The 27,134-nt window shown below is 33.5% G+C and overlaps 1 protein-coding gene and 1 long non-coding RNA gene across 2 annotated transcripts in view; one reads left to right on the top strand and one right to left on the bottom strand.

The window, feature by feature from the left end:
* The first annotated feature begins 7,971 nt into the window (after window positions 1-7,971).
* The window catches only part of ush (Zinc finger protein ush), a 224,650-nt gene continuing 205,487 nt past the window's right edge, over window positions 7,972-27,134 (top strand). The window contains exon 1 of the mRNA XM_073080363.1: window positions 7,972-8,117. Within this exon, the coding sequence (XP_072936464.1) occupies window positions 8,078-8,117 (40 nt within the window). The 5' untranslated portion in view covers window positions 7,972-8,077. The remainder of the gene's footprint in view (window positions 8,118-27,134) is intronic.
* LOC140748344 (uncharacterized) lies at window positions 22,905-23,951 on the bottom strand. The gene is made up of 2 exons (XR_012102942.1): window positions 23,853-23,951; window positions 22,905-23,585 (listed from the first exon to the last, which is right to left on the bottom strand). It is a non-coding gene; the product is annotated as an uncharacterized LOC140748344 (long non-coding RNA).

Below are 27,134 nucleotides of genomic sequence, written 5' to 3'. Positions count from 1 at the left end.
ATATGTGTATATTGCCAATTTTGTATTTTAATACGGTACAGATAATAACGTGACATTCGTTTCATAAAAAATAGCATTTAACAAGAACAAGTAATCAGTTTCAGGAAGTTATTGCATATATTAGGAAATCAAAATTTTACAAGTGAAATTGTTTTTTCAATGTCATGTCATATCGATAATTTTGTAATTCTTAGGTACCTCATTACAATTGGTAATTATCCTATGAACTTATTTTTTATTTAGCAAAGTCGTTCGCCAACAACTTTTTTCATAACTTTGATTTTTTTATTATTTTATAATATAAGAGTAACAGAGCATGCAGTCCACCTGATGGTAAGTGGCTACTGCACGCATGGACATCTGTAATCAACCCCAGATAGGATTAGATATTCCTGTAACTATCTAGCCGGGTAAGGTTTAAGGGAGTAGTTAAATCATTAGGTTAATGATTTAGCATTTATAAGAATTCCAATTTTGTGGACTGAATAGAACGGTGGCCATGGAAAAGATTCTCTTTAAATAAATACTATAACTATGTATATGATTAGTGTGTAAATCACGCCTAGTGGTTAAAACTCGGCTTCTCAATTAATTGGTCCGAGGTTCGAATCCCAGGTACGTATTTTTGATTTTTCAAAGTTAGGTATTTGCATAGTGTGTCCGTATAAGAAATTTATTATCACTTGCATAAAGGGTGAAGGAAAGCATCGTGAAGACACGTGCATTACTCAGAGCTATTTCAAAAAAAGACCTCAAAAAGGTTTGTGAAATTTACTAATTCGCACTTGACCAGTGCTGTTGACTATAGGACTTGAATGAAAATGTTATTTGGAGGATATCTGTACCCAGCAATAAGACAATAATGGGTTGATGATGATGACATAAGTGGCATCCCAAGGGTTACTGGTGGAAGCCTTTTATTTTTATACTTTATGCAGTGTAGAATACAATTTGATAATTTTTAATCAAATCAATAAAGTAAGGTCCAATTATTTACTATTCTAAATAAAAATCAGCGTATTAAACCAGTTTTACTTATAAGTGGATATAACTGTCGTCAATAGTCAAAATAAGGTGCCCAAAGTTGAGAAATATACGATAGTGTGCGCAAATATAGTTGTTTGCTATACTCGTTGAAGTCTTTCCTACGTGAGAGATAAGAGCTCGTAAGATGGGCTTTAAGTTTTTGGCGATGTATTTTACACAACTGTTCCCTCGTGTAGGATCCCGTGCAGCCCCGTGCACGGATCTTAGTGTTTCACGGGATCGTTGTCCACCTCATGGTATTCGGCTACTGCCACCCATGGATATCTGCAATCAACCTAAGACAAGATTACTTTTCTACCTAAGGTGACACACAGATGCACCTCTACACCGAGGACTAAGCTGGAATGTCTTGGAAAAGTATGTGTCCTACCCCACCCTTCAAACCAGAACATAGCAGCGCTCTGCTATTATTAGGAAGTAATAGGTGTGACGGTGGTGCCTCCGGAGTTAACCTATAGGTTCAAAAATGTATTTTTTATCAATATTACAACCGATTAATTAATTAGTTCAAAGAAAAGATGTCACTGTACTAACAGTACGATTAGTTTTACGAAACAGATGTACAAACAAACAGAAACAATCACATATCTTATATTGGTCAACTGGTAACAAGTGTAATGAAACTGTTACTACCTCATTGCTAAACTTTTATCGTGTGTATTGTAGTTACCGTTAATTACGTAAATATTTAATGATAATACAGTATTGAAGCCTACAATTGATAATATCAAAGTTACTGTTATATATGGATGTATGTAAATATGTAGAATATTGTAGAATAATTTATTTGCATAGAATAGGTATATAATCAGGTGTTACAAACTTTATTCTGCTAACAATACAAATTAAATAGCTGTCATAAAAAATATAATTATAAAAAAGTCAATAAAACCAGTATATAAGTACCAATATTTTTTTGCTTAATTGCACAATTAAAATACTAAATAGAAAAATATATTTTTTTATTTATTTTAATACATATAATTGGAGTAACAGCCGAGCATTGACGATCCGCGTGGCGGAGCGGTCACCATGCTGGTCTGACGCGCAGAGGGTCCCGGGTTCGATCCCTGGCCTGACAGATTTCTAATGATTATTTTAGATTTCTGTTTCTGGGTCTGGGTGTTTATGTATTTGTCTCTGTGTGTGTCCATAGCACCCACGATACAGGGAATCCTAGTGTGGGACTGTGAGTGTAGAAAGCATGCAGTACATCTGATAGCAAGCTACTGCCACCCATGGACGAGTGGATAGAATAGGATAGAATCCTACGTAAGGATGTCTACAGATGCATTGCAACTGCTAACTTCTAATTTGGAATGCCTTGGAAAAGTATGTTTCCCTTACAACAATTGAAATCAGAACATAGCATCGCAATTTTAAAATACGACGGAGGTCATTAGAGCGACAAAGACAACTTTTTGTCCTGAAATATCACGGAGATACATATTAAGTACGCTAACATTCCTTCTATCGTGAGTGCCAATTCATATAGGAAGTAGGAACTCAAACACCCAAAGCCTACGCTCAGAAATTTTGAATTGGTAATTTAGATACTTATTTGGCCGTCAATTGTGTCTTTTAGACTACTTAGCAAGAGAACTGCTGGTTTACCGTAAATACATTGAAAGATTAGTACTTTAAACTTTAAATATATCTTTTTGAATATCGCTAAACTATTTGAAATTTTAAATATTCCTGCAATAACACAAGTTATACACGTATAATATATTCGTTCGTACTGTGTTTAAGTACGAGGATATTATTATGCAGAAAATCATAAAGAAAGAAAATTTAAATGTTCTCATTTGACGTTCCATTTTCAAAATTTAGTAACATTCACCAAATGAGAGAATGTAACTTTTTAAAATAAGTTGTTTCAATTCTTGTCAAGTTGTAGGTGGGTACATGTGAAAATTCCATCAAAGATGTCTGTCAATGTCGCTTCTTGCGTCCAGTTGTCGTTTTGCGCTCAGTGAGATCATACAGATGTGTTGTATGTGCCCTCTCGCTCTTGTTTTCCACGTGAACTAGCCGTGCTACCGTGTATATTTTGTGAAGTGCATAGGAACTCCTTACGAAGACCAGACATGCCTACTTCTCTGAGCCCTGTGAGAACGCCGTGCATACTCCTCACGCGATTCGAGTGTGCAGACTATCGACATGGACGGCAAGGTTGGTGGATTTTTCTACTTATACTTTTTGACTAGGGTTGTATTATTGTAATTTATAAGGAAATGTTAAAGACCGACTTATCTTAGTACCTAAAGTGCGCCTTGGTAATAAAATTTATCTTTAGTATAAGTTTCAAAGTGGTAGAACCATTTGTGGTTCGACTTCGGTGGTACCACCGTCCCACCTATTTCTGCCTAATAACATCAGTGTTAGGCGCTGCCGTATTCCAGTTTGAAGGGTGTGACAAGGGAGACATAGTTTTTTTTTTTTTTTTTATAATATACGAGTAGCAGACGAGCATGCAGTCCACCTGATGGTAAGTGGCTACTGCCGCCCATGGACATCTGTAATAAACCCCAGATAGGATTAGATATTCCTACCTGAGGTCGGCCACAGATGCGCCGCTACCCCTGAGGACTAAGCTGGAATGCCTCGGAAAAGTCTTTCTCCCTTACCTATACGATTACGATAGTTATCCTAGGCGTCCTAATTTAGTCCTCAATAGAAGCAAACGCATCTGTGGTGAACCTCAAGTACTCCAATCTTATTTGAAGTTCATTACAGATGTCCATGGTAGTAGTCAATTACCTATCATCGAGTGGATTGCTTGCTCGTTTATTACTCAAATCAAATCAAATCAAATCAAAATTTGTTTATTCAAAATAGATTATTTACAGAGCACTTTTTGAATGTCAGTAAAACTACCACCACTGCACAAGGCGTTTTGTAATGGAGAAGAAGCGGCGAAAGAAACTCCATAACACACATCTTTAAAAAAAAAAATGTTTTTTACAAAACTTTTTAAACTTAACCTAACGTCAAAACGTTTTAAACTTAACCTAATGGTACATCCATCCAGCCATTGTGGAGCTGGAACTACTTCGCACCACACCGTTGTTACACAGCGTTTGTTTAACGACATGTTTGAACCTTTTTTCTGTGAGATTCAAAATGTGGTCGGGTATTTTATTGTAGTAGCGAATACCCATGAAAGATCTAGCCACCTTACAAAATCTATGTTTAGAAATAATCATGTATCATAATTACATAATCTATGTTTAGGAACTGCAATAATATATATTTAAATATTATATTTAAAAAAGTATTTCAGGTTATCTGGCATAGATATTTTATTTAGGTGCGTCTAGACTTTACTATACTATCTATATGTTTAATGATTACTACGCAAATTAGTAATAAAATAAAGAAAAATGGTGTACTTGCTTATCATTACTTATTTATGTGAGCCACATAAGTTATTAGATTTATAAAAAGTAATGCATTTTTGTTACGCGATAGGCAAGTGCGATATATACAGGGTGAATTTTTAAAACGGGCCTTCAGGGCCAAATCGGAAACTATAAGGATTAGCGAAAAATGCTGAAAGGAGTTACGAGGCCAATTTTGATAAAAACTAAAACTGCATCATTACTTTTTTAAAATAACTTTTTCCCTAACCGGGAATCGAACGAGTTCATTTTGAAAAAAAATGCACCCTCTATATTATTCCACTATCTGATAGTGTTGCTTAAAAGGATCAAAATCTGGAAAGAAATGATAAATGATAAACTAAAGGAAAAGCCTCAATTTTAAGAAAATACATATTTTTTCATATTAATTTGGCCGTTAAGTTCCCGCCATTCATTAATTTGAACATTTCGTGTATTAACATTTTTTTTGGCTCAATGTTTCTAATCATTCGAAATTGACGTTTTGTTTCCCAATAATTTATATTTTTATGTCCGACTTAGCTAAGGTTATTTTTAGGACCAATAAAATAGATTTACTTGCTATGGGCGGAGTTTCGTTTAATACAGATGTAAAGTTGACAATTTGCGAGAATTACTTTTTAGAGTCAAATCCGAGTGATTACTAAAAAAAGAAACATAGAAAATCATATTTAACGTTGAAACGAAGTTGTAAACAACAAACAATAAGAATTTACTATTTAATCAGTTATCTATTTTCATTAAAAAATAAATCCTAAAAACGGCGGTAACTTATTTGCCAAACTATTACTTTCTCATACTAAACCGTATGTCATAGTCATAACATCGAATAATTAGTTGATTAACCAAAAAATTCTTCAATGGTATGACTTATGTCTGTTTCTAAAGAATTATACATAAATCATTTGTTATGTATAATCCTTAAGGATTAGTATGCCAATGTATGGAAAAATACGTATTTTCCTTTTCCTTTGATTTGTCACATAACATTACTTCCCAGAATTTGATCCTTATAAGCGACACTATCAGATAGTGGAATAATATAGAGGTGTCATTTTTTTCAAAATGAACTCGTTCGATTCCCGGCTAAGGAAAAAAATATTTAAAAAAACTAATGATGCAGTTTTAGTTTTTATCAAAATCGGCCTCGTAACTCCTTTCAGCATTTTTCGCTAATCCTTATAGTTTCGGATTTGGCCCTGAAGGCCCGTTTTAAAAATTCACCCTGTATAGGTAGACTCGTAACATATACTTTGAAAGTTACTAAGTTGTTAATGAAGTCGCTAAAATGCACTAGCATACTTTTCCAAAACAATATTATACACACAGTTATTCCCAGAACACATGACATGGCGTTATTCAAGAAATGTGCAAAAAAGGGCTCTTCTTTAAAGCCAGCGATGCATTGTCCCTCTGGTTTTGCAAATGTCCACAGACGATTGCTACTAAATGATTTCCATCAGGTAGCCCTTCTATAAAACACCTTCTATAATGGTAAAGTTACTAACAGTTGTTTAGGAGTCAGAGATAACTTACGTTTGCAAGTTTATTTGTTAGTCCAATTATATAAATAAAATAAACTATTTTCATGCATTGCCCTTGCATTACAAGGTATCTCTAATAAGATGTTATTTATAATTCAATTCGAATATAAGTTAGTGTAATTCTATGGTATTAAAGAAGGCATGTTTGGAAGGTAGTAAAACTAGTATAATTCAATCGGGGAGGTATGTAACATCCTATTTGTAACTTGAAGCAATTTTTGCGTTTCTATGGAAGGCGTGGATGCCAGCTGACTTAGATGAGGCGACTATCTCCTCACTCTCTCATTAGGAGTGGCAATGCATCTGTGATGGACCTTAAATAGAAACCCTGTTATATATGTACCCATAATGAAATTGTTACATGGAGCTGGTTACAGATTAAAATGTACCTATCAGGCACAGTGCATGCTCTTTTGTTAGTCAAATCTTATAAAAAATTTAAAGATTTAAAGATTTATTTCAAGCAAAAACAGTTTTACAAATGATATTGTCGTAAACAGCGGCAATAGTATAAACTGTGTCGTCACTATTTACGCCCACCTCGGAATATAGAAATAAAATTAAAGAATATTAAAGGTTAATTACAAAAACAATTACAAAAATACAATTACATGCATCTTAAATCTATGACAAAGTTCAACGCAGATGTGGTGTATGTGTGTTTTGTATATGCTGTAAGAGTGTGTGTGTGTATTTGTGTGTGTGTGTGTGTGTGTGTGTGTGTGTGTGTGGTGTGTGGTGTGGTGTGTGTGTGTGTGTGTGTGTGTGTGTGTGTGTGTGTGTGTGTGGGCGTGTGGGTGAGTGTATGTGCGTCTCATGCTTAGTTGTTAAAAATAAGTGACTCAGTCTCATCATATGTTAAGTTTTGCAAGAACTCCGACAGTTTTGATTTGCATTCCTCGTACCTAAGCGGGTATAATTGTAGAATTTTGTTTACTTTGTTGTATAAAACAGTTGCAAGGTAGTCAAAATGACGTCTTGCCAGTGCACTAGTACATCTGCTAGTATTGAGTATGCTAGTACTATATAGTCCAGAGTTGATGTACTACTTCTGTGGTTATTATTTCAAGCCTACGCTTCTTGCTCTATGTGCATTTTGTGGCAATTTTTTATGTGCAAAATTCTCGCTTACTACTTTCAATATGAATAGTAAAAACATAAAAATCATAATTCACTTGTCGGACTCTACTTTGACTGACACAAATTAAAATTAAATACGACAACGTGTAGTCTTTTAATCGCTTATGTCAATATCTATTTAAACGTTTAAACTTTTTAATTACGTTGAATTTAAATTGTAATCTTTGATAACTCAACAAAATGTTACCAAGCGGTTGTTAGGTAAAATATAATTTTATATATAAAATTCTCGTGTCATAATGTTAGTTACCGTACTCCGAAACAGATTTACCGATTTTCACCAAATTTTATATGCATATTCAATAGGTCTGAGAATGAGAGAGCTACTATCTATTTTTCATACCTCTAAGTTATAAGGGTTGTTCACCCTTAACATTTTTTTTTATATGGCAACACAACATTTGCCGGGTCAACTAGTTTTATATAAAAATATATTTAACAAAATATCTTCTGTTCTTTTTGATAAATAAGTTCTATTGATAAAAATAATTGCGCAGTATTTTTATAGATCTCTAAATTTCTAATGTAATTAGAAATATTAAAATAGAAATCAGTATCTCAGTAAACAACGTAACCAATATAAACAAGTGTAAGATATCGAGAAAAAAATGTCTCAAAACTTTCTGAATCATTATGCAAAGTCAAAAACATTAGCTCATAGGACACATTCCACCAAAAACTTTTCAAAGCCTAGAAGATTTTCAAAATTTCGAAGTCTACGCCGCTACGCCTCTACGGGCTACGGTAGGGGGGAGGTAAGGGGCGGCGCCTGAGCCAGCCCTCGCGCTGCTCGCGAATTGGTACCGCACAGCACGCCTCCAGTACCGTCCCGGCGTCCGACCGAGCTGGACGCGTGTCGCCGACGACTCAAGTTTCCTCCGCTATCGAGGTTTCAGTGTTGTGTGTGTCATGTTGGGAGGCAAGGGTGCACCGTGCTAGGTCATGTCACGAAGGAAACAGAGCAATCCGAAGCCGTTGAAACGTGAGTGAACTTAGAACCGATTTGGCTTGAATGTTAAACTTTGACAAAGTTTGTTACTTTGGTTTGTTTCGGTTGATCCGATTGTTTGTTTGTACTGATTTAGTTTGTTTATTGCTAATTATAGTTGTGTTATCGCAATCTGTTATGTTCTGTTGATGTAGAGTCAGTAGAGTGTAGATCTATTTATAACTTACTAAACAGTAGAGTTAATTAAAAGTTATTTTTCTCTACTTCCTCTAACGCTAAACATTATTATGTTTGTATTTATATTTTCTTGTTATTTATCGAAACTAATCAAAAATGACTCTTATTATTAGTTGGCATTTGCAAAACTTTTTGCCTCTGAAAATAGGTAGAGCTCATATTAAAAATACATTAAGATGGCAAAGTTATTATAGTTTTATTTAAAAAGTTCTTATTAGCTCCGACAATATCAATAACAAAGTTATTTTGTGTTTATGTATAAGGAGTTAATATCGTTTATTTATATTTGTCTCCATATGACCGGCACGTGGTAGCGCTTGTTGTAGAGTTTACATTATCAGGGTCAGAGGACGTACAACTGTACTAAAATTGTTTTGTTATATTGCATAAACCTCGTATTTGACTGACAATGTTAATAAATTGTTGAACTCTACCGTTTTACCAAAAGAGAGTATGTGTGACTTTTATGACTTAGGTTTCCGTTAAATATGTAGGTAATGATTAACTTAAATAATAATAATATAATCAGTGTTTAACGTCATCATTTCTAAAGTTTCTAAGTTCTATGTAACTTTAGTTTTTATAACAATTTCAAGAGAATTTATATTTTAGGATACCTATGTATTTTGTTACATTAAAATTAATATCATATTACTCGTGCTCAAAATGATATTAGTTCCAATAACTTCTAATAGGATTCGGTGGGAAAACATACAAATTTGAAAATAAGTGCGTTATCGCAAATTACCTTTTTTACTGTCTGTAGTCTCAAAATGGGTCATCAAAGTTGTGTAAATGTCATTATATTATCTAATATAAATAATTATAGCAAGTAGTGACAATCTACAAGTGACTCTAGAAGACACGACACGTAATTTTTTTTCAAAACTATGCGCGTATTCATTATAGTAGTACTATAATTTCGTGCCTATAACGACCAAGGAAAATCTTTTGAAAATCTGTCTCGACAATGATTTATAAGTGCATGAAGTTTACCAATCTGCTTTTGATGAGGGTGGTAGACTGTGGTATTCGTCCTTTTCATATTAATAGCCACTTACCATGTAGTGGACTCCACCTTCGTCTGCTACTCCCATATATTAAAAAAATCTGAAAAATAATAGAAGACTCATGCCCAGCATGGGCACAAATATTTGCAAATAAAAATCACCAAATATAACATTTTATAGTCATCTTGTTTTATTATTTAAAAAAAAGCGTTAGCACTCTGGCTCTAATCCGGTGCCAGCACCGCCATAATTATTTCTGTTTATAACAGTTGTGACAAGTGCTACTGTATTGTTGAAGAGACTAAGATACACTTACAGGGGATATTTCAATTTAGTCCTCAGTGGTAGCCACACATCTGTGGCCGACATTAGTAGTATTCAATCCTACATGCACGTGGTAGTAATCATCAGACTGCCTGAATGCTTTATTGCTTACCAAAAATCTTATTGTCAATACTAGTGGTACCCGCGGCTTCGCCCGCAATTAATAAATAATATGACATACACAAAACGGAAAATTTGTACCTGCATTGGAATGATATTGTGAATCTAAACCATTCTCGAGTCCCCTTGAACACACACAATAAATTTCATCAAAATCAGTCCAGTCGTTTAGGAGGAGTTCAGTGACATACACACGCACATGAGAAATATATATATAAAGATTTTTCTTATAGTGTATTTTTATAATATTATATTATAGAACATCTTAATCACAAGATTAACTCCATATAAAATAGATTCAATCTCAAGCCGATCACAGATGCGTTACCGTTACTAAGGACTAAGATGCTCGCCTCATATGTAAGTCAACCAACATCTACACTCTTCGACAGAAACGCAGAATCCCTTCACGCCAGACAAATGTGGCAGTGATACCTCCCCGACACTCGAACTCTACGACACTGACTCTACATTTCAAAAAATTAACTGCTAGTGGGCATGTATACATATAATTATATTCCATTTTTTTATAATATAGGAGTAGCAGACGAGCGTGAAGTCCACCTAATGGTAAATGGCCACTGCCGCCCATGGACATCTGTAATCAGCCCCAGATAGGATTAGATATTCCTACCTGAGGTCGGCCACAGATGCGCCGTTACCCCTGAGGATTAAGCTGGAACGTCTCGGAAAAGTCTGTCTCCCTTACCACACCCTTCAAACCGGAACACAGCAGCGCCTAACACTGCTGTTATTAGGTAGAAATAGGTCTGGCGGTGGTGCCGCCGGAGTCGAACCACAAAGGGTTCTACCAACTTCAATTAATAAATATTAGGGACTTACTCATCAACCGTGCCTCCTATTCCAAGAATTACGCAAATCATTTTTGGTTTGTTTAGTCTGGTAGGTATTATTTCATGTTTCATTCGTTCAAGTTTCCTTAGTTTGCGGGTTTCCTCGATCGGTCATTGTTCTTAGTTTCCTCAAAGAACCGTTCCACTAATTGTTTATAATAATTAAACTAGGTGCATAATTTTAAACCTTTTAATTTTGTTATTCATAAAAGTTTGATATTTGTGGTTCGATTTCAGTGGTGCCACTGTCACACCCATTTCTGTGTTATGACAACAGTGTAGCATTGCTATGTTTTGTTTTGAAGGGTGCGATAAGGGCGGTTCAAATTTTTAATGATAAATCTATGATTTTTTTACCCACCAAGTGTCGAAATTTGACCTATGGCTCACTTCAGTTTTTTTTTCATCTCTTTTTGGGGGTTATATTACCCATGCTCAGCATTGACCTCATATCATCGATTTGACTGCATGTTCTTTTATATGTTGTTATTTTATATCTTATTGTAATTGCACTAAAGTTACTTTTTAGTATTTTTTTATGATTTCATTACCAATTCATCATAACTTTTATTATATGGATAATTGAATATACTAAAGCCTTAAACTTTGAGAGAGAAAAATGAATATTTTTGGTATGAATGTTTATCTTATATCTTAGGTAAAAATATTTAATCAATCTTTATCAGATATGTCTAAAAGTTGTTACAATATTATTCAATTATCAGATAATAATATCGATTTGTAGTTCTTCCTATTTTATTTATATGGTTTGTATAATAATAATTAAATAAAGTACAAAGATATTAACATACAGTAATTAATAATTGAAGTATTAATAAAATAAAATATAACAAATGATTTCAATATTAAATGTTTTTTCATAAACAAGAGAACATTATGTTGTTTTTACCAAATATGAAAAGTATTTAATTTGTATACAGATATTTTCAAATTGGATGATACTATATCTACATATAAGATAGAACTTTCTTTTTTGTTTGGTAGTTTTGGACTAACTAGTTTTATCAATATAAAATTGCAAAATATATGATTTGATTGAATTTCGACCGACTGATTGACTGGGTGAACAATACATTATTTTTAACATAGAAATTCAGGTAAATAACAATTAAATATATGTTATCCCTATTAATATTTTTGTTAAGCATAAATACTATACTCAAACTTTCGTATAGTATGTAAGTAATATTTCATATTATCAGGCGGTATGAAAAAAGGAAAAAAAAGAAAGAAATATTTATTTGTGAAAAATACTACAACATTAAAGGAATGCAAAGAAAAGAAACAAAACAATACTTAAAAGTTAAACTTAACTTATTAACATTTGTGGTAATATAATTAGCGTTCAGTATTATGTATATTCGTACTACTGTAAGGGCAGGCATACATACATGCATACTCATGTGCGTCTATAACTTATAAGTATAAAAGCAGTGATAGCCTAGTGGTTAAGAAACTCGACCTCTCGATCGAGGGGTCCGAGGATCAAATCCCAGGCACGCACCTCTGATTTTTCAAAATTATGTGCGTATTAGAAATTAATGATCACTTGCTTAAACGGTGAAGGAAAACATCGCAAGGAAACCTGCATACCTGAAAAATATAAAAAAAAAGTTTTCAAAGATATCTATGTGAAGTCTACCAATTCGCAGTTGGCCAGCGAGGTGGACTATGGCCTAATCCTTCTCATTCTGAGAGGAGACCCGTGCCCAGCAGTGGGTGCACCAATGGGTTGATGATAATGTGCTTCAATAATTTATAAGTATAAAAAGTTTTAATATATGTTAGTTTTTTAAAAAAGGAATTCGAGTAGAATAAAATATGGTTTTAGAATTTTCGTCAAAACTATTTAAACGTGAAAGCTATAGTTATACGCTAAGTGTACTCGCATAAATTAGATAGTTGACTTGAAAGGTGTCTATTGGCAATCATTCGACAAACGAGCTGATTGATTTGCACCGACAATTTCCTATTTTATTGCCTAGCAATAACATTTTAATTAATTACGTCTTTTTACTAAGTATTTACTACTGGACTATTAGTTTAGTAATGTATCAAAACCCTTATTTTAACTTCCAATCTGATTGTATGTGTAATGTGCTCCAATATAAAATATTTTGACTTTATTCGTATAAGTTTCTATCTGTTTGTAATATTTGTGTGTGCTGAAGGTGGTAGAACCCTTTGTGGTTCGACTCCGGCGGCACCACCGCCACACCTATTTCTGCCTAATAACAGCAGTATAAAGCGCTGCCGTGTTCCGTTTTGAAGGGTGTAGTAAGGGAGACATACTTTTCCGAGGCGTTCCAGCTTAGTCCTCAAGGGTAGCGGCGCATCTGTGGCCGACCTCAGGTAGATCACAGATGTCCATGGGCGGCACTAGCCACTTACCAACAAGTGGACTGCATGCTTGTCTGCTACTTCTACATTATAAAAATATATTTTATAGCATAAAATATTTATTACATTTTTAATTTATGACATCAGTTAAATAGATCGAATGTACAACATAGCTCTAAATGTTTAATATTATAAGTTAATCTGAACACAAACATGACATATGTGATGTGTGTAACAGAAAAAATACACATTTGAACGTTTTTATTAAAATTAAGTAAACGCGAGATTGCTTACTGGTAGGAACTCTGCCTCTTAATGTTCGAGGGTCGAATCCTGGGCATACATGTAACTTTTCAAAGCCATATTCATATTAATATAATGGTATAGAAAATAATTATCACTTATTACACGATTTAAAAAAATCCCAAATCATTATGGCCCAAAGTGGCTTAAGTCCTCTTCACTCTGATAGGAGATCCGTCCAGCAGTGGGACAGTAATGACTTAACGATTAAGCGCGAGAAATAATAATTAACCGAACGATTGAAGTGATCAGTATTTTTATCATTATGTCAACAGAATGTTTTATCATTTATTAGGAGTTTATTTAATTCCTTCGTCTATGTTTCCAACTAACAAAGGGGACATGTAAAACAGGTTTCGGTACGTTATCGGTGACGATAATGTATAGTTTAGTCATTTACTAATGTTATCGGGGTGAATTTAACAGATAGCGAACTGTATTAATCGAAGCTTTACACGTGTAAGTATTTTAGTATCTAAGGCCATATTTTCTAAGGATTTTGGCTATCTTAAAGCCACACCTATATATTGCAGTGACAGCCTAGTGGTTAAAAATCGTGGCATCTCAATCGAGACGTTTGTGGTTCAAATCCTAGGCACACACCATGTTTTTTTCAAAATGTAGTAATGTGCATATTGTATGTAGATCAATTATCACTTGCTATAAGTGTCTCACGGGTAGCTACGCATCTTAAACCCATGGTAAAGACTATTTACCATCAGGTGGACTTTATACTCGTTTTTAAATATAATATACATATTCAAATAGCTAAAGATAGTTATAAAATAATATTAAAACACACCATATTATATCGGTCGAAATATGACTTAGAAGAATTGTCACATTTCTACCGTTGTTAAGCAAAAAATGAATAGATTGATTTATTAATGACGAGCGTAAGTTAACTAAACTACCAATAAACTATGATTATTTCCCTTTACGTACTTCGTTTTTTACGTGTAATGAACAGGAAAATAATAGGAAGTGCGTGTCTGTGTCTATGAGTGAGTTTATGTATCATGATACATACTGTGTGCATGTGTGTAAACATATTGAAATTTAAATGTCATGCTATTTTCTGCTTTTCATGCCCCAAGCAACTTCCTTTAAAATATAAAGGAAATAAACTGTAATAATAGCAGTACTACGTGATTTGTGTTTGTTATTAATATTCAATCTATCTTATGTTTAGTCTACCAAAGATCGACATTTGAAAATTTCTGTTTACCTAAAACTAGGTAGGCAAAAATAAAATGAGCTGTCATAGCGGGCGTTAAATATTTGAAACTTTTTGGTAGTTATTTAAAATGTCCTTAACTCTACATTGTAATGACGGATGAATAGGTGATGGAGTTTGAGGATGTTGGCGGTAAATAGGTCGACCACTTAGTAAATTTATCCAATCTATTATTTAAAGATATACAGTGTGGCCCATCGGCAAGTGACCGCCCGAAATTTTCTGAATATTCATGAAAAATGATGGAAAATAAACTTCAAAAGGGGGGGTCTATCTTTAATATTTTTGAAGTTATTCAATTTTTTACTTTTTAAGTAGCGTTTGTGACCTTGGTTTACATTTTTTACCATATCTCCTACGTTTTTGGCTCGATTTGGATTTTGTTTATTGTTTCTAAAAGCTGATGAGTTACTTTAACTGATTTAGTAACATTTCTTTCAAAACTTTATAGACTATGAAAAAAAAGGGACGTTTAGCCTTTTTTTTTCAAAAAAAATATGTTGTTTTTTTTTTAAAATCAAGTGTAATTCCAAAAAATGTCCCCATAATAGCACTTTTTAAATAATTATTTATAATCTACTACATAACAGCTACAAATTCACAGAACATCATTAATACCTACCTGTAACAAAATCCAATGATAAACTATTAGAGTTTATTGTCAGTTTACTGTCAATAGTAAAATTTACGAAAAAAATAGGAAAGTCAATTTAATATCCCTGCTCTTAGCAGTGAGTACTAAAAGCTTAAAATAATTATGAGGATGATAATTAAAAACAATCAATCAATAAAAATATCTTTATAACATAAACATAAAAAAACACACGAACATAAAAAAATAAGAATGTTAGTTGATTAGATGTTCAAAATGTCCCCCACCCTCCTGTAAACAAACTAAAGCCCTTATGGCTACACTTGTGGTAGTACGACGCAATTCTGCACGTTTTTCTTTTATTTCCGCAGCAGCAGCAAAAATTCTGGTTGATAATTGCTCGCGGTTTTCAATGGGCATGGCATAAACTTTCTGTTTCATGTAGCCCCAAAGATAAAAATCTAGGGGCGTAAGGTCGGGAGATCGCGGCGGCCAAGCAATGGGACCTCCTCGGCCAATCCACCGCGGATAATTTTCATTTAAATAACTACGAACTAGACGCGCAAAGTGTGCTGGAGCTCCATCTAATTGCAGCTGCATCCGCCTTCTTGTTTCCAGCGGTACATCCTCCAAAAGCATTGGTAACGTATTTTTTAAAAAATCCAAATACGCGTGTTGATCCAGCCTGTTTGGTAATACGAATGGGCCAATTAGGTGATCGTCTATCATTCCAGCCCATACATTTATGGAAAACTGTGACTGGAAAGTGGTTTCCCGATAGGCATGTGGATTTTCAGTGGCCCATACGTGGAGGTTGCGGTGATTTGTTATACCCGCCCTTGTGAAAGTGGCCTCATCTGTCCACAAAATCTTCCTCATAAAATTGATGTAAGTTCTTTGCTGTGCAAGTATCCAATTACAAAAAACAGATCTCGGACCGTAATCGATACCTTCCAAACGTTGTGCTCGTCGGAAATGATAAGGGTGCAGGCCTTCTTTTTTGAGAATTCTCCATATTCTTACTCTCGGTATACCGACTCTTATCGATAGGAGACGAATGCTTAGCATAGGGTTAGCGCGTATTAAACGTAACACTTCCTCTTCCACGCCTACATCAATAATCACGCCGGGCTCATTTTGTTGTGGAAATAATCCTCTTTCGCAAAAATTACGATGTACGGCAATGAAAGATCTGTACCCAAGTGCTGGTCTATCTGGATAGCGTCGTCTGTACTCTTTGACAGCTGCGCGTGCATTCCCATTACAAACACCGTAAATAAAATGCATATCTGCCACATGAGATGGCTGTAGATCACACAATCGAACCATTGTAGAGATAAAAAAATACGTGTGGCACTCGGAGACTGCCGCGGTAAAGCTATTGCATAGCATTTTTTATCAAACAAACAAAAATGGCGCCAAAAATCATAATGGCGTTTTGATTTTGTACTGTCAAGTCTGTCAGTTGTAATTATACGTTTAAAAATTACAAACATTCTTTTACGTTATTTTATTAATCCAGAATTCAATATAGCTTATGTTGATAGAACATACTATTTGGATAATGTGGGAATATAATTTTGAATTTTATAATGGGAATATAAAATGTACTTCACACAATTTTAAGATTTCCGAACGGATTATAAGCCAAAATTAAAGCCCGCGATAAAAGCTATGCAATAGCTTAAAATTAACTTTTCTTCACTAAATTAAATAGGGCACAAATAAAAAAATACGTAGCGTCACAGGAACAGTTAACAAGCAACTAAATGAAGTAACGCTAGCCGATAAGTCGACAACAATGCGCACGTGGTGTGGACCCATTGTTAAAAAACTGTTTCTAGGAACCGTTTTTATTTGAATCATGCCAAATGTTCAAGAAGTTATTTGTTAAATTTTTTTAATAGATAGGTATTAATAATGTTTTGTGAATTTGTAGCTGTTATGTAGTAAATTATAAATAATGGTTATAAAAGTACTCTTATGGGGACATTTTATGGAGTTCCACTTGATTTAAAAAAAAAATCAACATATTTTTTTTGAAAAAAAAAGGCTAAACGTCCCTTTTTTTTCATAGTCTATAAAGTTTTGAAAGAAATGTTACTAAATCCGTTAAAGTAACTCATCAGCTTTTAGAAACAATAAACAAAATCCAAATCGAGCCAAAAACGTAGGAGATATGGTAAAAAATTTAAACCAAGGTCACAAACGCTACTTAAAAAGTAAAAAATTGAATAACTTCAAAAATATTAAAGATAGACCCCCCCTTTTGAAGTTTATTTTCCATCATTTTTCATGAATATTCAGAATATTTCGGGCGGTCACTTGTCGATGGGCGACATTGTATATAGTGCCATACTCTGCGTTTGATAGCGTGTTCATTATATTTGTGATATTTAAAAAATCACATTTTTTCCTTCCGCGTAAAAGGTAATACTACAATAAAATAATGTGTATGCCTAAAATATTCTAAATATTTCATTTGAAAGAAAAGGTTACTTATATATTTTTTTAATTTTAATACAGATAAAAGTTATGTTTAAATCAGGTGCAAACTATTTAATATATACAATATAATAATATAACACATATAAGATTATTTACATATCAGATACAACTGATTTGTGCTTATAAAAGTTACAAGCAAATCTTGTATTTTTTATATTTCTACCAGTTGTATTAAACTGTGTCTGAAGTATAATTCAGTGTTATGTCGTCGTCAACTTTTTATCCAGTAGTGGACAAACTAAACTTCACATATAAGCGACTCTCAAGCGTTGTAGTAAAGACAAGATATTTCCTTCGATTTTGAGCAAGTGATCATTAATTTGTAATAATATATAATAAATTTATTTACTTTATGAAACATTACAAAGATATATTTTAATATTCTTAGGGTAATCTTTATGTAATAGTAATTTATTTAACATAATTATGTATCGTCAGCTGGTAAAAATCCTATACTTCTATCACTTTGAATTTTCCTACGATTCAGAATCCTTGTGAGTTGAGATAATTCATTATTATATATTACTCTATAGCTGGTAACAATTTTGACCATCAAAGTTAAAATCGTGATTTAAAGAAGTATTAAAAATAATTAGTAAGCGATTGGTTTATCTGTAGCGATACGCGGCGGGCGTCGAACCCGCAACCTTTGCTTCGCTATCTATTGAAAGTTAGCTTTCCTTCGCGCGACCTATGACTCAACAATCATATGACGTGTACGACTTAAAATGTAAAGGTGTTATGTCATTTTTAGAGGTATTCATGTAATTTGAAATAGAAAAGGATATAAATAAAAGTGAAAAAAAATCTCAATATTTACGTAAAAACCCTACCAGCATCGACCACGGTTTCCACAATAAATTAAAATTTTAACATAAAAAGCATGGTGAATCTACATTAATGAAAGAATATAGGCATACTGACTCATAAAATGTACAGTATTATTATTGGACAATTATTTTGATAATATTTTTATATAAAGATGATTCAGTAAAGTTTGGTATCATGCACTATTTATCTTTCTGCCGTAAAAACATTTTGGAATAATAGACATATATTTTAATATAATGTAACTTGATTTAAATTAATGTATTGATTTTAACTTGATTTACGATCATAGCAGTTATGGTTCATATCTTGACGTTGTTATCTATAAAATAAAATATCTTATATTGAAGTTACTTTTACAGTCAGGTTTAAAAATTGAAAAGAAAAAAATATGTTCTTCTGTGTGTTCCGGTTCGATACCGGAGCTACATTTGAATTTAGAATTCTGTTTGAGTTCAACAACAACTAGAAACAACAACATGACCTTAAATTATAGGCATTCAACTTATTTAAGAGTCTATGCCAGTTTGTCCCGTCAATACCTCGGAAGGGAGTTCAATTGATACGAGAACTATCTACTAAAACAAAATTTAATGATGACAAATCATACACAATTTTAAAAGTTCCTAGCAGTACAAAAGACAGGTAACTTAACATAACTCATAACCATCCCTCACCAAGGTGACAGTATCAAGATACGCTCACATATATTTTTTGTTTATACAACGAATCAAAGTGCGAGTTCATTAAACCATTATCTCTGTATTAATGTATTCTTTGATTGTTTATTTATCAGTGTGGAGTCGATAGTGGTGAAATAACGTTAATTATAGTGTGGAAACATCCAGCGGATAATTACTTGAATACTCGTAACTACGATGGTTGATGTACTGCTGTTATGGGGTTACTGTGTAACAGGTAGCTATAAGTTATTTTAGAAAATAAATTTATTGCCAATTTAATTTATAATTATTAGTTATGGCAAAAGAAAATGTATTAACCATACTTCCGAAATGTATGTTATTAATTTTGAATCCATAATTAGTTAGCTAGTTTAACTAAACAGTTGTTCACAAAATGAAAGATTTTGTATTCTATAATTTTGTAATCTGTTCTTGTTTGTTACCCCAATCAAGTGATTTGAGTCGGCACCGCCGTCATACATACATATGTCTGCGTATAACAACGCTGCCCTTTACTTTTGAGTGTCTTATAATACTTAATAGAAATAATTCTACATGAGGCGTTCTAACTTAGTTCTCAAGGGAAGCAATGCATCATTTTTTTATAATATAGGAGTAGCAGACGAGCATGCAGTCCACCTGATGATAAGTAGATACTGCCGCCCATGGACATCTGTAACCCCAGATAGGATTAGATATTCCTACCTGAAGTCGGCCACAGATGCGCCGCTACGTCTGAGGACTAAGCTGTAACTCTTACCACACCCTTCAAAACGGAACACAGCAGCGCTTAACACTGCTGTTATTAGGTAGAAATATGTGTGGCGGTGGTGCCGCCGGAGTCGAACCACAAAGGGTTCTACCACCTTCGCATCTGCATTATAGAGGCACCATATTATAGAGGTCCATAGACTACATTAGTCTTACTATTAGGTTAAGAAAATAATTGGCTATTTCAATATCATACTATTTTTATAAATAAGTCATGTTTAATAACTCCGTTACTACTTATAGGTACTTAGTTAGTTAAAATGTTGATGTCCTACCCCGCCGTCCTTGGCGTATGTAAACCGATTTTGTTTATAAATATATTATTAATGCTGATAAAGAGAAAGAACTTTCTCTTCGCTGATTACTAAATGAGAGCCATTTAGATTGATAATTCAATTAAAACTACTCGCAGAGACTAAAGGTAACGTGATTTGGTAGATTTTGTGCGTCATTGCTTTAATTTAAAATACTAGTAAGAGTTTAGCTCTAATAGAACCTGTTATTTCTGATAATCTCTCTGGAAGGATTTCGTATCCTGTTATGACAAATAGGTGTGACTGAGGTGCAAAAATGAAACAAATTTTCATCTCAATAATTTTGACGCTATGTACGCTCATAGGTCTAGAATTCCTTATGCCCTGGGTGACAGAGATACAAAGACAAGTACACAAACATGCAGACCCAGAATATTCTCAAAAGTCATGTTCATTTTTGGCCGGAGAACGAACCTGGGAGAAGTGTTAGACCGATTTGATGATCTCTGTCCCACAGGTTCTCATTACACTTATAAATTTATAAGCGTTGAGAAGTAATACTATCAAACCAACCTTGTCCAGCGCTTTTTCAACTCTTTTTTTTAACTTTTTTTTGTTTCAACGACAACAATCTACCACGACTTCGGAAGGTATTTCACAAAAGAGAAGAGGGCCTTGACGTACAGATATACCGTGCCCAGCAGTGGGACAGTCATGATTGATAATGCAAAAGAAATGTACTTGTTGTAATATAAGAATATTTACCCGGAGATAAATGTGTAAACATAGATAATATATCTGAAAACTAACTAGATAAATTCTTATATATCAATGTTATTCTTTCACCGACAAATCACGTGGTTGTAATTAATATAGATAGTATGTACAATAAACTTTATAGATAGTATCATAACTATATAAGTAACCTTGAATATTTGATAAAATTTAGTTAAATTAAAACAAATTGGTGCCTAATTAAATGTTTAAAATGTCATATAAGGTTTTATTATGTCAGGCTTCCACGTGTCACGTTAATAAATCGCTATAATTTATTAAATAAATAAATCACATTAATTTAATACGTTTGTGTGCATGAGAGTTTTTTGGACACGAATGAATCACTGGACAAAAAGAATTGCAGTAACAATTTTTTTCTGTAAATCTGTCTGCCTTGACTAGTCTAGACTTATTATTGATCTTTGCTTGTATCATACTTAATGTAAGTCTAAAATACTTGTATTGGATGTTCTGTTTGCCTGTCTGTTTGGATATTGTGTTTAGATAATAATTTTAACTCAAAATACGCATGAAATCGAACTAAAATAAGCCTAACCAAAATGTCGGTTAATACTGGACATCGTCTAATTTTATTTTTATATAGGTAAAATAGATTGTACTTTTTTCAATACATTCTATAAAAGTATAATAAGGTTTTATTTTTAATAAATAAATCAAGTCACTACTAATTATTAATACATAAATTCCTTGTTTCTCTATTACACCTTGATTACACCTATCTAATTATAAATATAATTATTATAATCATTCGATTGTAATATAATTTACCATAAATAGAAAATTTACGCACGTTAATGAGGAATCCCATAATTAGTTTATTTTCTATATCTATAATGGTAATGGAAATACATTTTAATCAAAATTGAATTTATAATTATTTGTGATCTACTGCTAACTGGTAGTTCGCTTTGAAGTTGTTGCGAGAAGGTGTAGTCATACAATTTGCTATGGCGATGCGATACATGTCTATATTCAGAGCGGACTAACAGTTTTACGCGGACTACAATTGTGTCAACCAAAAATGAAAATTCTGTCCAATAAAAATTGACAGTCAATCTATTAAAATTGCAAAATTTTAATAAGTACATTGATTATTATTACATAATAACAGACACCAATACGACGGGTCGAATATGATTTTTTACAAAAGAGATCTTTATCAACGCACAAAGAAGGATATTCGAAAATACACAACTAAAAGGAGGTAAAAATGGCGGGAATGTTCTCTTAAACAAAACATGATTGCCAAAGCCCTAATTACACTTTGAAATTCGAACACGAGTTGTCAAGAGTACATACGAGTTGACGATAGACTGATGTAAAAAGAAAAAACCATCACAGATTAAAAAGACCGAGTCGTACAAGCGTAAGAAGCATTGGACAGATAACAAGATGTAATTGGTCGGTGTATTACAGATTTTATTCAATATGTAGATAGTGTTGAGTGGATGGCACGCCACTTGAGTGTAATGGAAGCCGATAAGGCCGATCAGGGTTCCCATCCACTCGATGTAAACGATTCCAACTGTTTTATTGACTGGCAACACTGTTTGTTTGGTTTTGTTTCTAATTTGAATTAGTTGAGGTATATGTGTTAATTCAGATGATTATTTTTTATCATAATAACTTGGAATATTTAGGTAATTAAACTTTACTAAACATCAATTGAATATCGTATGTATTGTTTACTATTTAAATTAACCCTTTACACCCGAAGATTTTTTTTCGCAATTTCCGATTCAAAACGTTTATTACGGCTTTTTATATAGCTTAAGGGATCCACAAAAAATACGAAAAAAAATCCAGAGTTTATACTTAATCCAGAAATCGACCCGCACGATCGTGAGTCTCCGGTGGGAACTGTCACACTCACGATCGTGAAAATTGCAAAAAAAAATAGTTTTTTATCAAAAAATATTAGAAAATTAAAACAATTTGGAGATATTTAACATCACTGTCTTTATTTTCATTAGTCTTTATAAAAAATCTGTCTTGGCAATGAAACCTAAACTACGTAATTCTATGAAAATCAACATTCTTCTTTCTTCCGTTATTGCCTCCGTCTTCAATCCAGGTCTCCAAGGCGTAGGTATTCTTGGCTAGGGAATACATCCAATGATAATGCAGATGGAGAAAACTTTAGCCATATCTATTGCAATTAAATTAGGTTTTCGACCGGTTCTTCTTAGATAATATATATTTGTGCATCTGGTTACATATCAAGAGCCTCGCAATTAAAATATTAAGAAAAATATTTCTATGGAAACTTTACTGGAGATGTTGGTAGGGATGTATAGACCTTTTCAAGACAGAAAACGTATTCTTTTCCAAGCTATTTTTCGATGTGTTGGACGTGAAGATGCTCGGCGGCGAGAAATTTCTAGGTATGATTTTGAAGTAAATGGTTGAGGTTCAGGCTCAAGTTCCAGATCCAATTCTAGGTCAGTTTCTATTTGAGGGTCTGCATATGCTTCTGGATCTGTTTTAGGGCACAATTCTTCAAATTGAAACTCTTCTAATCTATTTGGTTGAAGCTCTTCACTTTCATGAAGATCTTCAATGTCCGATATATTTCTCCTCACCCCGCACTGGCAAAATCTGATCGTCATTTAAATGTACCCCTAAAATTAAAACAAAAAAAAAATGTTATTGACGAAACTTACACATAACTGGTAATAGCAATAAAAGCATTTTCATCAAACGTTATTCTGCACCAACAACCGAAGGCACACGATCGTAACAGTTGAAATTTGCAACCTAATTGTATCTAAATTGCAAGTTAATCGAATAAACTACTAAAGTCCACGTATTTAGTGTTCTTTTAGCTTTTAAATTAGCAATAATTAATAATAGATACTAAACATTTAATACCAAAAATAATTATATACCTGTGACAGTGCGCGGGTCGAAAAAATCTGCCATCTTTGGACGAGTCCCTAGCACAACTGACCGCCTGCACCCCGCTCACTTAGCCGGTAGCATGTGCGATACTCTCCTCACGATCGATCGGCATCGGTTGCGTTTCGAAAAATAAGAAGCTATCACGTGGGAATTTTTTTAAAGTGAAACTCACGCTCATATCATCTCGGGTGTAAAGGGTTAACAGACCAATTATTTATTCTTTTTTTTAAAGAATATCGGAAATAATATAAATATATTGTAAAAATAAACGTGGCGTATTATTTAAAAATAACTTCACAAAGCATATTTCACTTAATTAAATTGTCAAAATTTAATATAAAAATATACGGAACCTCATTATCCGATTCAATTTGATGATAAACCTCCGTGAGTGTGTGTGTTTTAAGTACGTTCTTTATGGGTGTCAGTTATCTGGAACTTGTTAGGGAACGCACTTTGTGCAATAACTCAAAAATTGAGAACAAATCCGAAATATCTACTTGCTATCTTGCAAGCAACTAAGTAGGAAAACTATATTCAGATGGGCTAGTGAAATAATTAAGTGTTATTACTTAGTAACCCTTTGTGGTTCGACCCCGGCGGCACCACCGCCACACCTATTTCTGCCTAATAACAGCAGTGTTAGGCGCTGCTGTGTTCCGTTTTGAAGGGTGTGGTAAGGGAGACGTACTTTTCCGAGGCGTTCGAGCTTAGTCCTTAGGGGTGGGGGCGAATCTGTGGCCGACCTCAGGAAGGAATATCTAATCCTATCTGGGGTTAATTACAGATGTCAGTAGTCAGTAATTACAGATGTATTGAAAACGTTTTAACCTATTTTTATGATATTTTGATTAAAAAAATATATAGAAATTAACAGTAAATACTAATTTATTTCGAAAATATAAATAAAATCCATGTCCATCATCCATTCATTTCTTTCACTTGAATCCAACCCGAAAAATCATGCACGAAGCGTCCATATGTGCACCGAAGTCGCGGGAAGAAGTCATATAACATATGTAAACATATTTCATCTTAAGTATATCCTTATCAGACGATATCGCTATGAATACAGAAATCCCAGCTTGATTTTGTATGTGACAAGACATCATTCCCTATCACGCTTACGTTAATCTCCGACAGCCAACCCAAGCCTATTGAATACTGAAAAATTAAACGCTGATTGCACAGAATCGATAGTATTCCATACGAGTACATATTGGGTAGTACACCTGATCACCGAGAATTATTCTGCGCGGCGATATCAAAGGGTTATTGTATTGTGGGTGCGCCTGCGCAGGCAAATAACGTCGACGGCCGCCCTATTGTGCCTCGAAATTATGCTTTCCATGGATTCCTTTGAAGATTCCACGTTTCCTGGTCATTTTGTGTCGTCGAGTTAATTATTGAGACTCCGTCGGGTTTGTTTTGAAATAATTTAATAGGCTTAATGATCAGATGTTCAATTCAAGATCGTATCGTTTGGTGTTTATGAGGATTGTTTGAAGATTTAGGAGTGTAAACATGAAATTAAAGTGTTTTGTGATTTCAGTAATAAGTCAGTTATTTTGTAGCATACGAGTAGCATAGGAGTAACTTTATTGATTTTCATTAAACATTACCCATACAATGAACACCCAGGATTCCCAGAAAATGTTAAATGTTTAATTAGAGAAATTGTTTAATGCTATTCAGCTAAACAGTTTAATAATGTAGTTATTTTTTTGACAAAGTGATATTGGCGATTTGCTAGACACCTTGGTCATCATATCGATCTGATCATGGGATCCTTTCAATCCTGCAGACATCTAAATAATGATGGGTTTACCTTTCTCTTCTGGGTTTGGGTCCATGGTATCCACGAGAAAAGGAAACCTAGTGATGTCGTAAAAAAAGGTCCTCAAGGGTATGTGAAGTCTACCAATACGTACTTGGCCAGCGGTAGAGTACAGAACAGTAATGGGTTGGCGACGTACAATATACAATGAGTGTAATAGAGTTAATTATTATTATCTACATTATATATTTACGAACTTTGGTGTAGCATTTGAAGTTATCAGGCAATGGATAGATAACTTTCCAGTTGTAAACGCCATTGACATAGTTCCCACTTGCAATCTATCGAGAAACCGTCTAAAAGATTAATTAAATACGAGTGCGAAATGTAAATTTGTCAACATTTGCTAGAACTGGATCAGTTTACAATGTAACGGGCGACGGCGAGTCTAGCGATTACGTACTCGATCGAGGAGTGCGTCTGGGCAGCCCTCTGTGCCCTTTACTTTTCATTATAGATAAATTAGTGTTAACGACTTTACCTGTAGTTATTTTTTAATTAAAAACCATTTGTTTTATATTTGGAGGAAGTAACAAACGACTAAGTAATCTGTGTGATTAAATCATTATTACTGTTCTTAAAATCTTGCGGCGAAATCCTCACAGAAACTGATCATTATCTGGTCTTCTAAATCAAAAATTACATCTTATAGGTACCTTTTAGGAATAAGTTCTTCGTTAACTGCCTGTAATCTGTCTTACCCCACTCATTAAACATCGAACACAGCTGAATTACTACATTCTATGAAAAATAAAATTACTCTTAAGCATAAGTAGTTTAACCACCTTCAAAATGATTACTTTTAAAAATTAAGTATGTCAAAAAAATTAATACCAGTTTTAAAAATTTGAATGATGTCGTTGATAAGGAACCCGATGTGGAATAATTGGTATCGCGCACTGTAATAATATATTACCAATACGAAGTTATCAGTCAAGTTTTCTATAATGAGTTAAAAGATCTCGTTTCTCAAGTATTTAGAAACCAGCTGTTGATAACGTGCATAATAAAGTAGATATCGTTAATTTTGCAATATTATAGAACACTACAATGCAAATGATATGTAAGACAGATAGCTTATCAATTGAGTCCCTATCAGATGTTCTGGCAATAATGACTTAATTTTAGTTAGAATTTTGTGTAATTTTTTAATTATTTCACTTAGTCCTTGCGCCATAGTGTTGTATTAAGGTTTACTTAATCGGCCATTACTCAATATTTCTTGAAAATTTTAGTTTGATTTTAATTAAATCAATTGCTTCGTTATGTTCGGTTAGATAATTGATTCTTACAATATATTATTTTTATTATAGACAGACATACGATCATTAGCACAGAATACAGATTCATTGAAAGTTAAGTTAACGTGGAACAAAAATTATGTAATTGTATAATATTTTTATAATTATATTATTTTTTACCCTTCATCTTA

This window comes from Epargyreus clarus, unplaced genomic scaffold (genome assembly GCF_041222505.1).
Source record: "Epargyreus clarus isolate Ecla_fem2 unplaced genomic scaffold, WU_Ecla_fem_2.2 ptg000015l, whole genome shotgun sequence".
Lineage (NCBI taxonomy): Eukaryota > Metazoa > Arthropoda > Insecta > Lepidoptera > Hesperiidae > Epargyreus > Epargyreus clarus.
This window is presented reverse-complemented; position numbering and strand designations above follow the sequence as displayed.